We start from the raw sequence: 18661 nt of genomic DNA, 5'->3' as shown, positions 1-18661 counted from the left end.
TCCTTTCACAAAGTCAGAATCAAATACAAATTTTTTTATGTGGCCCAAAGAGTTGAAATTTAAGTATATAGACACTTTGAACCAAATTACACTACTGGGTAATATAACCACTTTGCATTAATGCAAATGCCTGATTCTGCAAAGAGCTAAGTCCCCTCAGCCTCTGCTGTAAATCAGATTTATGAATTTAAGAGTTTGGATCCAGAGTATTTTTCTAAAGAGAACGTCTAAAATATTTTTGGGTATTATGCCATACTTTGTACTTTGCACTTGGCTTACCTGAGAGATAAAAGCCTTCCTTACATGAGTCACACTCATCCTTGTCACAGCTGTCACAGTTGCCAGGACAGTCTCTGCACTGCCAAGAATTTTCATCTCTGTAGGTATTTTCTGGACAGTATTTATAACAACGCTGCTTATACCTGTAAAATAAAGTAGAACATAATTAGTATGTTTCTTTTGAAGGTCACTGAGTTTGTTTTCTGTGTGTTTCTAGGGATGGTAATGATAAAGCTGTATTATTGTAATGAACAGAAATTATTCCTCTAGCGAGGATTCAAAGTGTGGTTAGGTTGTTTATTCTACAAGCAAAGTCATGTTTCCTAATCTTAGGATTCTTAAGTATAATTTATTTTATTTTATTTTTTAAAGATAGGCAGAAACCCAAATACATGTTTCATTAAAAATTACTGTATCATGATTATAAAGAGATGATTGCTTGTAAAAACATATACTCCAGTGCCTTTGTATATATAGTCAATACAATCAAATTTTTTTCCAATTTTTACAGAGATCTACTAACACTCTCTTTGAAAAGCAATAGAGTTCTTTTCGCTTCATTTAATTTAAAATTTTAATTGATATTTTATTCCGTTGCATAAAGTCTGTACATTTATAAGTGTGTCTTATGAACTTCACATACCACAACTAGACACAACAAATCCATGTGCATTAACTTTTTGACACTTTTTATTCCATATTCCTCTCCTCTGATATGCAATGGTCCCACCAGTCCGTAAGTTTTAACAGGTCTCAATATTAAATGGCTGGCTAGTTTTCCAACTTTTCCCAAGTATTTTTCCAAGTTACTGTTTTTCAGACAGGCAATTTAAAGGATGAGACAACATACACAGCACAGATTCATGTAGTGAAACGCATATTTTTGCTTCAGCAAAATGTGTAGTCATGAAGAGCTATACAGCTATACTTACATGTAATAGTTTTCAATGCATGTTATACAAATTCTTGGATCATCTGAAATTAAATAGATAAAATTATGTAAATAATTTTCAGAGTGAAAACCAGAGTGCCAAAAAGAACTTTTGCTACACCATTTTAATGTTAATATTTCTTACAGAAGAACAATTAAAGCCTAACAAGAACATTGTTGTCTCTGAATCTCTGTTCACATTTATTTTGAGATTAAATCTTCCACAATCTGATCCTGGCCTGTATTTTCATAGTAACCTGTGGCTTTTTAGTCCTCAGCATACACCAGGTACCTGGAAGGAGCTAAGTCCTTAGGAAGTGTTGATCTGGAAAGCAGAACCTTCACAGGGGCTCAGGGTGGGTCAAATGAACTGTTAAAAGGAGACTGCAACTTACCTGAAGTTCATCCTATAGGTTCATCCTATTTCTTTATTTGTTGCAAAGATAAGTTAAATGCTTTTGACACTTCTAAAAGCAGAGTTTTCAGAGATCTAAGTAATCAGCTTAAATTTAAAAATCCTGATCTAAACAAGAACATTTCTATATTTGGAGAGGGGGTAATGGTGGAAGAGGTGGTGGAGAGGGAAAGCCTTCTGGGTATACTTTCCCACCAGAAAATTAATTTTTGTATTCAAAACATTTGTTAAATGAACCAGAAAAGTGTTATGCAACTTTTAAAACTGTTAAAGTTATGGATTTCACTTCAAAAATGAAGAATATTTTCTATAACCTTCCTTCTACTATCTTCTATTCACTATTTCTTTCACCTTAACCAAGGCAGCAGAATGGAAGAAAACATAACAACCTGGGTAAACGTATTTATAAAGGAATCACAGAATCACAGAATATTCTGAGTTGGAAGAGACCCACAAGGATCACTGAGTCCAGCTCCTGGCCGTGCACAGCACCATCCCTGAGAGTCACACCATGTGCCTGAGAGCTTTGTCCAAACACTTCTTGAACTCCGTCAAGCTTGGAGCTGTGACCACTTCCCTGGGGAGTTGTTCCAGCAACCAACCATGCTCTGGGTGAAGATCCTTTTCCTAATATCCAACCTAAACCTTCCCTGAAACAACTTCAGGCCATTCCCTTGGACTGTCACTGGTCACCACAGAGAAGAGGTCGATGTCTGACCCTCCTCTTCCCCTCACAAGGAAATTGTAGACTGCAACCAGGTCTCCCCTCAGTCTTCTCTTCTCCAGGCTGAATAAACCAAGTGACGTCAGCTGCTCCTCTTAAACCTTCCCCTCCAGACCCTTCAACATCTTTGTGGCCCTTCTTTGGATGCTCTTTAAGAGCTTAATGTCTTTTTTATATTGTTCTGTCCAAACTGCACACAGTCCTCAAGGGGAGACTGCACCAGTGCAGAAGTTTCCCTTGTTCAACTTCATACAGCTAGTGATTGCACAGCCCTTTAATTTGTTGAGGTCTCTCTGCAGGACCTCCCTTCTTCTGATGAGTTCAATAGCTCCTCCCAGTTTTGTATCATCTATGAACTTCCAGTCCTACGTCCAGAGCATTTATGAAGATGTTGAAGAGCACAGGGCTTAAGATGGAGCCCTCTGGAACCCCACTGGTGACAGGTCTGATGTCATCCCATTCACAATCACTCTTTGTGCCTCATCCCTGAGCCAGCTGTTCACCATGATGTTGTTTATCCAGCTGCATGCTGGGTGTTTTGTCTGGAAGAATACTGTGAGAGACCATGCTCTTCATTTCTGGGACAATTGAAGAAAACACTACCTTCTCTCCTGAATCACAGAATCATGGAATCAATTAGTTTGGAAAAGACCTCTGAGATCAGTGAGTCCAACTGTTGACCAAACATCCTGTCAATTAGTCCATGGCACTAGGTGCCATGTCCAGTCTCTCCATAAACACTCCCAGGGACAGAGACTCTACCTCCTCCCTGGAAAGTCCATCAGGTCTAACCACTCCTTCTGTGAAGAAATTCTTCCTAATGGCCAACCTAAACTTTCCTATGTGCAGACAAAAACTATGGCTTCTCATCCTTTTGCTAGCTGGCTGGGAGAAAACGTCAACCTGCACCTGGCTACAACTCCCTTTCACACAGTTGTAGAGAGTTTCCCCTGAGAATCCTCTTCTCCAGGCTAAACATATCCAGCTCTCTCAACCACATGGGGTTATTGTGCCCAAAGCACAGGATCTGGCACTCAGTCTTTCTAGTGTCTTGAAATCTCTTTTCATTAACCTTGCTCTTTCTGTTGAAATATCACTGGTACTCATGTGAAAGTAGTAGGCAGTATTTTGAAGGCTCTATTAACCTCTTCATTCTTTTGGTGAGGTCCCTGATCTGGGCCCCAAGGAGGCAGCAAACTTCCCTGAAAATAGGATCTGGTCTGCAGATGGTTTAGATTATATTTGTTCTAATGTATATTTTCTTCAGTAATTCCAGCAGAATGACTCAGCAGTTAACATTTCTTGACTGTTTTGATTCATGAAGCTTCTGAACTGCAGATCATTGGAGTAGAAATACGTGCTTTGTTTGTATATTTAATTTTAAAAGTATGTTTGCTCAGTGGCTTCTGAGCTAGGTGAACTTCTGGTCTGAGCCAGTAGTTTTCTTCTGTGCATGTATTTCTGTGGAGAACTTTAAACTAAAATCTGTAATTTCTGTACGTGCAGAACTCATGGTTCAATCTCACATCTTAAGCTTTTCCAGTGATTTTCCCCCAGCCTGGATTTCAGAGAGGAAGTAGTTTTTTCTTTCTCAGAGAAAAATAAAAAAAAAAAAATCAAAGAAAGAAAGTTTTTTCAATACATGCACCTTGTATCTTCAATGTGCAAGGAAATTCTCTTTTACCTACACCGTAGGAAAGACAACATACTCTAATGTGATGTTCTGCCTACACTGAAATGTCAGGACTGAAAATCAGAGAACAGTTCCAAAACTTGCAGGGCTTTTTTTTTTTTTTTTTTTTTGCACAGGTTGCATATTGTCACCACAGTAGCTTGTAGAAACAAATCTTATTATCTGCAAATCTAAAACCCCTTCTGCAAGACTAACCTCTTGCAGAAGATTTACTCTGAGATAAAAAACTGTCCTTGTCATAATTTTGTCTTGAAAGTAAAAGTCTATTCATCATCAGGGATGGTCTGAAGAAATGAAGTTTTCCTTTCTCTTTCTTAAGTTGCTGTGGGAGCCAGATCAGTTTTCACTCATTTATCATGTAATGATAAATCTGTAAGCCTGAGTCTGTTCACAGTGCTGCTCTTTCAGCTGTCTCACACTTCCTTAAATCTTCTCCAAATACTTTTGTTCTCACTCCTGCAGCCTTATAAACTCTATGTTCCTCCATTCCACTCTATAATGGATTTTGTTGATCATTTGTGTACTATTTATTCTCACTTTCTGCTCTTCTAGTTTTATGTTTGTACTTGGAACTTATAACCCTGACCAAATTAAATAGTTAGGTTCTGGATGACCTTTGAGAGTGGCTCAGGTTTTACCTGGCTCGATCAAAGAGACACACTTGGGTCTAAATGCTTTTTGGTGGGCTTTTATTCTCAGGGACAGAGCTCCTTGGGTTTTCTCAGTGTTAATTTCTTTTGTAAGGCATCTTTGAAAGAGAAAAGTCTTATAACTTTACTGAACATTCTTCTCTCTGCACCGTACTGAGGAGTACTTCATTCTCAGTGTTAGCCTTTGAAAGTAGTCCTAGTGCAACGGTTGCAGAACCATCTCATGGTGCTCACTGCAGAAATCTGGGTGGATCATATATTGTATTTTGCGGCATGGAGATGAGGTATTCTATAGGAACCCATAAGAACTATTCACATCGTAAGATATTGTACCTTCTCAAGTTGGGTGAGGTGAGTGGAAGAGAACCCACAAGTAATTAAGAACTGGGTCAGGAAAGTGTGGGTCCTTGAGCACACTGGCAGGAAGATTGCCACCACAAACTGAGAGAATGCCTGACTTGCACAATCACTTCTGAGAGGAAGACCTGTCCTCTGTTGATTCCAATGAGTTTATCAGTGGTCAACGTGAGCTCCATGTGCTGCAAATATTTACCTCCTCAATGAACCAGGTGCTCGTATTTATTTAGCATTATTAGTTAATGGTGTGGCAAATTCTGCCTGTGAAGTGTATGTATGCAAGTCAGCAGATACAGCATATCAGAGAAGTTTGTCACTTATCACCTTCAAAGGTACCCAAACTTTGTGTCTGTTCATTATGCAAGTGCAAAAGGGCATATGTAAATTGTATTATTACAGACAGAGCTGAAGTTATTTCAGAAAACATTTTAGTCCACGTGTTGTATTTTAAACATAAGAAATAGGAACCAAGCTTTTTATGTTCTTGCATTGTATTGACTCTGAAATTCTCTTGGAATAATTACTTTAAGTGGCTCAGAATCTACAGTTTTACCTTATTTTTTTCTCTTGTTCTGAGTGTTGGCTCCTAGCCACGGGCTTTCTAAAAAGGAAAGTTTGACTTTGAAGAAGGTGTCTGAAATTCATTATGGTTTTAGAAGTCTGGAGAAAATGTGAATGCTATTCTGCAGTTATCTAAATATGTAAGTGAACTTACATTGAGAGGGGGAAGGCAAATGCTGCACTGGCATAAAGAAAATCCTCTTCCTTAATATTTTTTGCAGCAAAAATTTCTCTTCTAAAGCTGCATCTGTTGAGGAAACTGGATTTAATTTTGTAGACTTCATGATGTTTACTGGCACCCACCAGAAAAAAAAGACATTAAAATTTAATCAAAACCCGATGGTCAAAGGTAACGAAGACCTGCAGTTCCCATCTTTCTGCATCAGAGGGAGCCATCGTTCATTGCTGCTTTAAAAAGTAAACACAGCATGTCCAAAATTGGGTTCTAAGAGCTGAGGAACAAAAGGTATGAAGTATCATAAAGACAATTTTGGCAGTGTGGACCTGTGTAGTATCCAGCACACTTTCTTAGATACTTTGTCTGCCCAATACTGTGCTTGTGTTTGCTTGCACAGAAGTGGGGATATATTTGATGTTTTTAAGAATTTAGAACTAAATTTAGGTACTGAAGTCATCCTCAAGACTTGGCTTGTGCCTGTGCAGGAGTCTGCCTTTCAGATCTCATGAGAAGTTGTGCACAAGGATGCCAATTGGGCTCGAGTGGCATCAAGCAGAGTCAAAAGCAGCCCAGAGTATGTGGGCAGGAGAAAGTGGGGAGGTGAACCCTAATGTGCATTGCTGTTGTTCGGACACTGTGTGCACAAAGCTATAGATCTTTCTGGGATTATGCTTTCCAAGGCAGTGTTCCTATTAATATATCCCAGGACTTGTCAGTGTCTGCAGGTAGAATGGTATATGTGAGCATTAAAGATTCATTATGTCCTTAGAATACAAGTGGCCTCTGAATTAATGAAGTGAAAGAGAAAGAAAATAATTACCTGAATTTAAAAAAAAGTACCTTTTATATTTTAACTACGTAGACTTGCCTGTCATTGATTAAGTCTCTCTCTCAGAGTTCCTATCTTTACTCTTAGTGTTGATACAGCAAAGAAATATGGCCACATTGGTGCCCTAAAACAAAATCCACTCCAAACTTGAAGGAAACCAGACAGATTTGACTACATTCCTTGAGGATTCCAGAAGATCTTACAAATAAACATTGTCAATATACTTTAGAATCCTCACACCTGGTGAAGAATAGCCTGCAGTGCTACTTACTGGGTGGGTTTTGCTTTCTTCTCTTAAATGCCTGATATGGAATATAACGTATCAAACCGTTATAAAAGTATGATACCTCTGTGTTAATCTGGATGTATTGTCATTACTGATCAAGAAGAGAGACTGCCCACACAGACTTGCTCTATTCTGTTGGCACGTGGCATAATGCCAGAAGGAAGCAAATCTTATTAATTTTCCTATCTGCACAAAGCAGTACAACATTGCCTGAGACTGCAGGTGGTGGTTTAATCTATTATTTAGTGCCTTGTGAAAAAGACTTTTTTGAGCAAAACTCTTTCAGGCTAGTAGGACAGCAGGCAATTCAGTTATCCTAATATGATTATATATCCCTCCTGAAAACTAGACTTCTGTCTGCAAGAAAGGAGAAAAATATAATCTTTATTATTTGTGGACAGTAAGAGAATCACTTGAATTTTGCTGCTCCTGGTTTAGAATGTAATATCATCCATTTTAAATAAATAAAGCTTCTTTAAGTGACCCTGTGCTCAGTATAAACTGAAGAAGTTAATTATTTTTATTTCTTAGAGTTTATATTGAAGGATCTTAAAGCGCTTCAGAAGGAGCAGGTGCTGAATGATTTTCTATGAGAGAATGGTCTTGAGTCAGCTGTAGATCCATAAATATGCACAAAATGTATTTGCATTTGTATATATGAATAACTACTTTTCAGTATGTGAACGATGTAATTTTTATTCCAATTGCTATGATCACTACATTCCTTTTATCTCCTGCCACACTTCTACCTGAAATGCTCATAGTGTTGGACTTTTCCTACACCTGCTCTGCAGTTCTTAAATTATTCAATTGTCTCAAAGGGAAGATGGGACAAAGAGACTGCAAAATCCTCAAGCATTCACTTAATTTAAAAAGGGACTCTGTAGAAAACTATGACGATGTGAAACTAAATGTAGCACATTCCTTATTTTCTCACCTTGAAATTTTAGTGTTTGAAGTTATTTTTATGGCAGTGTAATTTGTCTAGACCTTGCAAAATAATGAACTTCTTGCAAGAGACTGGCAGTTAAGTTTTTGTTTTTTAGGGTTTTTTTACAAAATTTTCTCAATACATCATCTTTCTCATGAGAGATGAGAAAGCCATTACTGTACTCAACTCATCTATTAATTGTTGTTGATATGCCTGAAAACTCATTGAATATTAAGAGTAAAAATATAAGCAAATATCTACTATATTATACAGATAGATACAAGCATCTACCATAGCTACCTGACTTATTTTAAATGTGAAGCTTACAGGTTCTGCTTTATTTGGAGAACACATTATAGTTTGCAAAATCTGCTTGGGACTGTGCTTTTAGGCCACTACTGTTCTTCTGTTCCAAATAGAACTAACAGTAAAGCAATCTCTGACTCTCAATAACATATGCATTATGACCACGAAAGGCTTTCCTTGATATAATGTCTGTTAATAAACTCTGGCATCTTAATACTTCAGACTTTACACAACAGTGAAAACTAATTCAGCCTTTGTTTTACCTACATCCATTCTGTAGACCCTTGAAGCTCTTAAAATCCTCTTTCAAATCAGAACTTTGAGCGCAAGAATTTGTAACTATGTAGTGAATGTTATGGATGATTAATATTTAGGGGATCAGTGATCCTCCCAGGAAATGAGTACAGCCACTTTTCTGTATTCCAGCTGACCATTAACAAACTTCCAGTCTCCTTATACAGGCTTATTAAGTTCATAAATGAGGAAAATATTCCTCTGAGTTACTTGAAATTACTATTTTTAAGGAAAGTTGCTATTCATACATAGTACATTTCTTCTTAATTCAAAACACAGATTGCCACTAAATAGTTTCAGAAGAAAAAGACATTATTTGAAGTCTCAAGCATCATAAAGAACACAGAAAATATTAGCACAAGGAGGTAACATCTGATAGCATCAATAAAGACAGGTATTGAAATGCATACTCTCCCTTAACTTCTCTTCTCCCCTCAGCCAAGCAGACAGCTGCCATGAATCTGGATAACACACCATACAAAAGAAGACCACAGTGTAGTTGCATTCATGTTAAAACCATCTCTTCATTCAACAATATTGACAGGGGCAGTTGTAGGCACAGAGGAAAGCTTGACTGAATGCACACAGAATGGCTGGTCACCAGCATCATGTTTTTAATGGTACCACATATTAGATTGGACAACTGGCAGAAAGAAGGAGTCACGTGATGAAAATCCTTACAGTAAATTAGGTATGCCAGTTAGTGTAGCCAGAAAAAGAGCTGGACAGACAGTTGTGGTTTAGAGTTTGTTGCAGACAATGGCATGCCAATACTGTGCTGTTCTAAATTTTGCAGAACTGGAAACTCAAATTCAGAAAGTGTTCCAACCATGGATGGCAGCCCTGAATGTGAGAGATACATTTTTTATGGAAAGGGCATATCTTTACATCCAAGGTTTTCACTTCTGGGACATGACAAAGCAGAATATGTGCTTTCCTGGAAGAGAGTGCCACACCCCTTTAGCAGACCCCTGTGGGACTATAAGCATTCACCCATGATTGCACTTACTGACATTTTACCAACAGTCTCACTTTCTCCGGATATTCTGGTTGGAGGAGAACCCCCTGAAACTGTAGGGAAGCTGCAACAGCCACATGGGAAGCAGTTTGTGACATGGAAGTTGAGATTCCACCTGAATTTCAGACCCCTCTTTTTAATTAACACTGCTGGTTGCATTTTCAACGGAGCATATTTCCTTTCTGTCTGTTTTACAGGAATGCCAAGTGAACTGCACATGGGTGGACGGATTAACCCACACCAACCTTGAACACATGCAAGGAATTCTTTTAGGGCAGTAGCATTGTTATTGCAATAACTTGATCTTGAATGAAATTTAAAGATTGTGCTTATGTCTGTATCCTGAAGAAAAAGCACAGGGTGGTGGTCTGTTTTGAGGCCTAGAAAATTTGAACATCTATAGTAAAATTCTGTGTCTGATAATAGCTTCAGAAAGTCAGTAAATCTCTCAGCCTGGGTGTGGCTTTCAAGGAGGAAAAAATAAAAGTGTTTCAAATTTTAATAGCTAAATTAATAAAAAAATATTCTTATTTATGCTTAATATTGATTTTAGAAATTTATTTCATATAGTATGGGATAATTGGTAAGAAGCCACCCGCACCACTGACTAATTGCTCAGTCGTATGCACTTAAGATAATGACAAGAATGAGGGGACTAGATTTTCCCTGCCTTAAGAATAACAATAAGATTGATAAGGGGAATATTTACCCTGTTTGCAGTTCTGGCATCCATCTGAACATGGTACGCAGTCCTCAGAGTCAGGATCTTCCACTTCACCTGTGTTTTGCAAATCATCAGTTTTGGGTTAACTCTAGATAATACAAGGGCAACATTTGGAAGCACTCAGCAAGGCTCCTGGATATCAACTTGATTCAAATCAAAAAAGGAGAAAGACTCACGGAAATTAGTTTTCTCATTTGCTCTTCCATAACCCACTCAATTTGAGGAAAATACTCCTACTTTACAATAACATGATATTAGAAGAGGATCAGAGCTGGAGCTTAAGGACCTCATGATCAGGTGTGACTGTGTATTTCAAAATATCATTTAGTATGCTTAAGCAGATTTCTGTAACAAATTGAATAGAATATTTGCTATCTCCTACTAAAGGATGCTTACCTTCTCTACAATTGTGCTTCTGACACACATTTTGAGTAAGGTAGTAGCCTCTGAAACATCTTTTGCAGTGGCTGGAGTTCAGGCACACGTCACAGTGGCCAGGGCAAGGCAAACAGGTATGCTTCAAGTGGTAGTGTCCTGGAGGACAGTTGTCTCTGCACTCCCCATGATACAGGAAACGTTCCACCCCTCTTCGGTCTGTGTGGCAAACAAATGGGAAAAAGTTGTCGGCTACAGAGGGTGTTTGGGGTATGAGAAGGAGCTTTATGAAGTTCCAGTGCTGCAGTTAGGCACTGACTGCTAGATTTTACAGTTTTACACCAGATGAGATATATAAATGTTTCAGGACCTCAAACTTTTCACATTCCTAGAGGTTTATGGCATATAAAGATATAATGCTAGCAAACAATTACTCTTTACATCCACCAATCTGATAAAAAAAGGATCAAGATTTTTCCATCGCTGAGTTTCCTTGCAGAGGACAAACAAGTATTTGTAATGTATTGTACGCACAAATGTACAATTATTATTAGAAAAGCAAAGTGTCCCACTTCACATTTGGAAAGGATCACTCTGTGTCCCTAGAAGATTAAACTGTAATCCTCAGTGGAATCATCTAGACTTGAATTAGAATAGCAGACGTGCAGCTATTAGCTATCAAAACACAAGCATTCTGTAGTGCATGAGAACTGGGAGGTCCCCTGCTCCAAATCCTTCTGAATGAAGTCTGTGACCTATAGCTTCCTGTGCCATGTTCTCCAACATGGGGAGTTTTCTAATCAGTCGCCCTACAGTATAAATTACACGTCACTGTGCTAAGTGTATTTCATTGCCTTAACTGTAGAGCAAGAATATGCTTACGATAATTTATTTTTGAAAATGCAGAGAAAGCAGCTTTAAAAGGCAATAATGCTGCACCATAGCATAAGTTGAGTTTTATTTATTTTACTTTTTATGCACAATTGTTTAATTTTCCTGCCAGATGTTGGGGTCTCCTCCCCCCGCTCCGGTAGCCCTGAGGGAGGCACGGGGTTTCCCTGCCCCTGCTCAGCCTCATCCCCATGGGTTGGTTTGTGTTCCCCAGCGCGGGCAAAGCAGCTCGGGTGCGGACTGTAGGAGTTCCTCGGCAGATCCCGGCCATGCGGCTGGGGAAATAAACATCTCTGAAACATCTACCAAGAATCCGTCCGTATATATTTGTTTTCCACGGGACTCCTGGTTTGATATAGGCGTGTTGCAGTATCCCCACTGCAACACCTGCCCCCTAAGGATGTGAGTCTCATCAGTGTCTTAATTTCTTGATTCACAGAAATACAGAAATTTATCTTGCTGTCCACCGTAAGGGAGAGATTTTGGGGAAAAATTATACAAACTTGCAGACTTGCTCTCACATTAGACCTGAAGTACCATTTGAAAACTTCATCTACTGAGTCACATTTCCCAAAGCGAGAAAGTCAATCTCATCCTCAGTACGACTAATTAATGCAGCCATACTAGTGTTTGCTTGTAGTCTAGACACTTATTACTAAATGAAGTCTGGGCCAGTGTTGATTAGGAGTGAAATGGAAGTAGCAGCTGAAATGAAAAGGCTGTGAATCCATTGTGAATCCTCAGAACACAGCTCATAAAAAATTACTCTTTGTTATAAGTTAGATCTTAAATACTCATTTCCAAGGACAGTTCAGATTAGTTGCACATACTTGTAGGTAAGAGCCTTGAGTTCTTTGCTCATTAGATGTTAGAGAGACAATAGGAAACAATTTTTAAACTAGAATTTCAAAAGGAGAAGAGTGGCTTTTTGGAATTTCCACAAAATTAACTACATTAGCCTGCCTCTCAACCCAAGATACATAAATATATGCGTTGGTAATAAGCTTCTCTTTGCAAAACCTGTTTGTTCAGCTCTAGGGACATGGCAATCTCCAGTGGAACCCACCATGCTTGTTTCTTAGACTTTCCCAGAGACATGCTTAGGAAAGTAGCCTGGCTCCCTGCCTGCTTGAGCAAACTGGCTCCATTTCAGTACAGCATATCCTGTGCAGTGGGTGGGGAAAACATGTATGAAGCTTTCTTTTCCAGAAGCAGGCTATGCAGGTTTTCTGTCCCTTTTTTTTTTTCTTGTTTCTGTTTCTGTTAACATTGCTCCTATTGAAAAAACATCAAGGGAAATGCATTAAATTGCATGGACAATGCAGAGTTGTGTTTTCTTGTACTTAAAAAAAAAAAAAAAAATTCCAATTCCCTTCAGAGTCACAAGAAGATTATGATGCAGATTGGTAGTAAAAGCACTACTCATTTTATTGCATCTAACAACTGGTCCTGAGAGGGAGAAAAGGGAATTTGGAGGCCAAGGGAGGGGAAAAAGCCGGCAAAAGAAAATCTGACTTACCTGTTCCACAAGCGGTGCATTTGTTAGGTTCACTTCCACTGCAGTCCAGGCAGGTATGATGGCACAAGTGACATTGCTGTTTAAATTCAAACTTTCCTCTGGGGCATTGCATAACACAGCAGCCATCATCAAAGACTCTTTTAAAGAAGACAGAGGTATAACTACAAATTTAGCTACTACTTGTCCTTTAAATCTAAAGGAAACTAAAAAGAAACTCAATAAATTCTTCCCTCACTCTATTTATGAGTTTTTGAACTTTAATACTTCATTTTTTTTTATCTTATTCATAGCATTTACTATATGAACAGTGATTTGAACCTAAGACTTCAAAGATCATTTTTCTCTGAAACATTTTTCTGAGAAAAATGACTTTTTGGTCCTTTGCCTAGATGTCCTTATATCACAATCCCTGCAGTGGTCCCGTGTGTCTGCTAAAAGGAAAGCAATACTTGGTCTTTCTCTGTGAAGGAATAACCCATCTGTTTTACTTTTAAGACTGCCTTTGAAAAGTACTATGGCTTCAATAATATGACCTTGTACATAAAGTCAAGTATCTATCTCAATATTGGCCTTAAGGAGCCATATTTTTAGACTTACATATTGTCGTGGCTTAGGAATGGTATTTACCGATTTAATTTTCCCACTGAAACACTCCAAATCATGCTCAATTGCCTGTCCTCCCTCCCACTCCTCTGCTGGGGATGGAGAGGAGAATTGGATGTACAAAAGGTAAAGATCACAGGTTGAGATAAGAACAATTAACTGGAAGCAGCAAAGAAATAAGAAAATGAACAGAAACAGCAACAGTATCAACTACATACATACAAGCATACAACAGCTGAACAATTCTCATGCCAGTGGTCACAGCTATGAACACAGAACCCCTGGCAATGCCTAACTGTGCCATGCCATGCAACCTGGAAAGGGACCCCTTCCCCTCCCCTGGAACTCACGGTGTGGTAGTATAGAAAAACCTCCCAGTCCTAGCCATGCCCCTTCTGACGACTGCAGAAATTAACTCTATCCTGGCTGGAATCAGGACATATATCTACCTGTAGTATGAGAGACCAGGCAAGGTATGCAGCTCTTTAACTTCCTCTGTCTCCACAGCAGCTCTCCCAAAAGCCCAGCAATGACTTTTTGGGTCCTTGAAATACCCTTTCCTGAGGTAATCTGCTCCAAGGATTCATGGGGCCTCTGTGCCAATCACAATGGGGTGTTTTTGCCATTCATTCCCAGTCAGGGTTACTTCAGCTTCCAGCACAGTCAGCTGTTGGGATCCCCCTGTCACCCCAGACATAGAGACGGGTTCTGCCCCTACATATCTTGATGGCATCAGGGTACATTGTGCTCCAGGGTCAACTAAAACCTTACACTCTTTTGGGTCTGATATGCCAGGCCATGGGATGCACACAGTTCAATAGATTTGATTGTGTCTTTCCTCCACCTGGCTGGAGGCAGGGCCCCTCTAGACCTGGTCATGGTACTCATTGCTCACTCCTTGTAAATATGAACTGAAGAACTTCAAGAGGATTGGAAGTAACATCAGCCTTCCTGTTCTGAGTACTTGTCTAGTGGAAACTGGAGCGGCATTTATCCTTGACGAATTTCCTATGACGGTTGTTCTTCCTCTCAACTCACGTACCCACGTTGCCAGGGCAGAGGTGGGTTTTTCATCCCACTTCTTCATGTATTCTCTGTAGTTACACAGGAAAAAACAGGCTATCTCCTGGTGTGTACTGTCTCTTCCACTCAGTGTGGCGCTTGCTCCCAGTAGCAGAGACTCTGGTCTGTACTGATGGGACATGGGACTCTCTAACTTTCTCGAATCTTTCAAATCTGTCCAAAGCCTTGGACAATCTTCCCACAGGGCCCTGCTTCCTCTTCATTCATCATGAAGCAAACTGATTTGGTCTTGGATTTCTACTTCTGTATAGTATAGGGGCAGCTGCTATGTGCATATGTTCGTCTATTTCAGCTGCAGTTTGAGTGCCCATGGTGCCTGTTGGTCTGATTTCCTCCTCCTTTCCCTGAGGGCACTGTCTAGTCTTGACCTGTGTCCAGTAAAGACTAGCCAGGGCCCAGCACACTGCAGTAAGTTGCTGGTCTATGGAGTAACCACAGCATTTTCCTTGAAAATATTCTGTCACTTTATAAGGGTCCTGTAGTCATTTGGGGTGAACTTCCAAACCATTGGAGCAGAGAATTTTCTCCAAAACAGGGCCATTTTTTCCCATATTCCATGCCACTCAAATCTACCCACACTTGCAGCAGATCTCTGAAGGACCTTCCTAGAAATCTCTTTCTTGACCCTAAACATGGTGAAGACCACACCAAGGAGACATACCAGACACAGGAATAAGAACATGCATTCCTTAATGTCCAAATGAAGTAAAAAATTGCCACAAGCTGTTTTAACAGGTCTGAAGGAGAAAAAGGGGGTGAAAAGCTGGGGAAAATCATCCATTCCTGTTCTCCCACATGTTCACCACACATGGGTGCGATTATTAGTGGATTCAGAAAAGTTGTGCCTCAGATAAAGGTAGAGGAACAACACTGGATACACAACCCAGATAACCCTCACTTCCCTCGATGTTATTATGCCATAAGCTTCTATCACACAGTACAGCAAGAGAGCAATCCTGATCCTCCTCCCTGCTCTGAAACAGAACATTGTGAGGAGCATATATGGAGGCACATACAGGGTCAGGTACCACATCCACAAATTGCACAAATGCGTAGATAAATATGTTTCCATCCTGCTCTACTCAGATCTGCTGTTATCTCAACCCTTCATGCCCCACATTGGGTGCCAAATAAGGCTGTTGTGGTTTAGCAATGGAATTCCCCAATTTAGTCTCCCACCAAAACACTCCAAACCACACGCTTCTTACTCACTCTCCCATTCCCGTCCCATGAGGTGGGGTGGAGAGGAGAATTGGAGGCACGAAAGGTAAGGAACATGAGTTGAAATAAGAACAATTTACTGGAAACAGCAATGAAAAAGGAAAATGAAGACTAACAGTGAGAATATCACTATCAAAGTGTACAGCAGTAGAATGATTCACACGCCAGTACTCACCTCTGTACCACAGAACCCCCATCAATACCTGACCATGCCACACTCTGTGGCTGTAAAGGGACCCCTTCCCCCACCCCTGGAAATAACATGACGTAGTACAGAATAACTTTCAGGTCCTAGCCATTCCCTCCTGACTACTGCAAAAATTAACTCTGTCCTGGCTGGAGCAAGGACATTTATCTATCTATGAGTACGTAGGAGTTTGGCTGCTGAATGTTCTCCTTTTGCTGGATAATTAAATATTTGCTAAAAAAATCCTTTTGTGTAATGAAAATTTATGGTCCATTTTTCACTGCTGCTTAATGTCTACTGTTTTAATCTGCCTGGGAGAAAAACAGAAATGCATCAATTCATGCATCATAGACTACTAAAAGAATACAAAAGAAGTTGGGTATATTTTGACAGTGTTTTTACTCTTAAGAAAATAAGAAAGGATAGCCTGTAATCCTCCACACTTAACTGCTTTGACCACTTTGCTATCTGAGGACTTGGGATTCAGTTTCTAGAGAAGCTGAACACCATTTTGGCTGTTAGTACAGACTTGGAGTATACCTTGACAACAAAAGGCTTTCCATTATATTAAGACAGTGCATATTTAATTGGAGTCAGCCAATGGCATTAGAGAGTATCTTAAATACGTCTTCATAAATTTCAGTTGCTATGATATTTTTCAGATTTATTCTCAAAGAAAAGGAGATATGTGACGGAGGTACTGGAGGTAGCTGGACTATGCTTCTATGGCATGCAAATGTTACTGAGTTCAACTACATGTGCTAGCTCTAATGATATCCGTCCTTACAAGCAGCTCACACAGTGGTAAAGTACATTTTTCTTGCTCTTTGCTATGTTGCCCCTAAAGGGAAACACCTGGTCAGATCTTGTCACTAACCTTGGCTCAAACCGTAAACAGATGGACAAGGAATTTTGTGATAATCAATTTGTCTGGATAAAAACCTACAATTTCACATTTTTTTCTTTTAAAAAACCAAACCCAACAAAACCAAACAGGCAGCAGCATTTTCATTTATCTAATGATATGACAGTGTTTTTATTATTAAATAAATTGACATCTATGCTGGATTATCCTAAGGAACTCTTTAGCCTCTGGGCAAGGTTTTTTTAATTATTATTTCTTTTAGTATAGACTGTCCCATTTAATATGACTTTTTCTAGCAGCTTTCATAATGCACAGAAGGATCTCAGAAAGATTTTTGCAACCTTAGATACCAAAATTCAAAATTGTTAGAGTATTTATTACGGTGGTTATAGCAGCATCCTTTCAAAACACCACTGAGACCTCATTACTGCAAACACCTTGGTGGTTCAGTACAGTGATGCTTGGTTCCTTCTTTGCTTTGTAAATATCTCTATGTAAAGCTCACAGTATAGGTTGCAAGGAAGGAACAGAGAATCTAATTTAAATGCCATTGTGAATGGGAGAAATCCACTCCACAGTCCAAAATTTTGTCCAGATTTCCTCTGCTCCCTTTCTGATGTAACACAATTTAATAATGCTTCCTCACTTATGAATTTGTTTGGATTCCATTGGTCCTGGTTTGTCTTTCATTAGTATATCTTTCATAGTCATATAATAGATATTTTCCGGGGAAATTGCAGAACTCCTTAGGGATTTTTTTTCTTGCCTTAGGGGATCAGATCTTGTTTTCATACCTGTGGAAGTGTCAGCTGGCGACAACACAATCAAGTGCAACAAAACAAGAGTTGTTTGTGTGAGAATACAGCTATGGGTAGGATGTCTTTTAAGCCAGTAGTCTTCTGAAATCAGTGTGTGATGACCTAAACACAAACCTCTGATTTGCAAAGTCCTGTGGAAAAGCTTCTTTCTAGTTCTGTTCACTCCTCATGGCAGGTTAGAAATATCGGCCTAACTCAAAACACCTCAGTTAGGGAATGATGTTGTTTAGGTGCTATGAATATCTCCCAAAATTAGCCTCAGCATACATATTCATACCTTGTGCCAAGCCTCAGAGCTGTGTACAATTACAGATGCCCTAGATTCTTGTTGTTAAAATTGTCAGCTGCGATTCCAGCAGTTATGATTTAGAAAGGATGACAATGAAAGAAAGTCTATTTTACATATAAAAAGGAATTTTTCTTTGTCTGTGGAATCATGCTGAGAAACATTAACTGCTTGTGTAGCCAGCTATCTTGTTTACATAAAAATTATTTTCTGAAGTGCCCTGGGGTTTTTTGCCCTAAACACTTTTTGCTTCTGTAGTCTCTGCAAGTTGGTGCTAAACACAATACAGCCACTTCTCCAGATGATGATGTGAGATCTTTGTACTGCACTGTGGTAGGAGACAGTTACCTTGTGGGTGGGCAGCTGATGCAGTTGTCTGACTCAGGTCCAATGCACTTCTGACAGGATGTTTCACACAACTGACATTCTTGGGAATCATCAAGATATTCCCCTGGTAGAAAAAAAAAAAAGGTTTATTTCAGATCAACTTCTCACAATTTAAAAAAGAAAAAGCAGGAAGAGAAAAAAGCACCAAGCTTTCCAGGGTGGAAAATAGAATGATGAAAAGGAATTGGATCCATTTTTAATTACTGAAATGGGCACATTTTCCTCTGGCATCAAGAAAACAAGTACTAGC

The 18661-nt window shown here is 39.3% G+C and overlaps 1 protein-coding gene across 2 annotated transcripts in view; it reads right to left on the bottom strand.

The window, feature by feature from the left end:
• Positions 1-18661, bottom strand: part of PCSK5 (proprotein convertase subtilisin/kexin type 5) — a 228352-nt gene that overhangs the window by 23425 nt on the left and 186266 nt on the right. For both annotated transcript variants that reach the window (XM_069000752.1, XM_069000753.1), the window contains exons 21-26: positions 18373-18475; positions 12962-13098; positions 10573-10770; positions 10162-10230; positions 1212-1254; positions 280-422 (exon numbers count right to left, since the gene is read on the bottom strand). In XM_069000752.1, coding sequence (XP_068856853.1) covers positions 280-422; positions 1212-1254; positions 10162-10230; positions 10573-10770; positions 12962-13098; positions 18373-18475 — 693 coding nt within the window. The remainder of the gene's footprint in view (positions 1-279; positions 423-1211; positions 1255-10161; positions 10231-10572; positions 10771-12961; positions 13099-18372; positions 18476-18661) is intronic.

Source organism: Aphelocoma coerulescens (assembly GCF_041296385.1).
Source record: "Aphelocoma coerulescens isolate FSJ_1873_10779 chromosome Z unlocalized genomic scaffold, UR_Acoe_1.0 ChrZ, whole genome shotgun sequence".
In the NCBI taxonomy this organism is placed as follows: domain Eukaryota; kingdom Metazoa; phylum Chordata; class Aves; order Passeriformes; family Corvidae; genus Aphelocoma; species Aphelocoma coerulescens.
The sequence above is the reverse complement of the archived record's forward strand: the minus strand, read 5'-3'. Positions and strand labels throughout refer to the sequence as shown.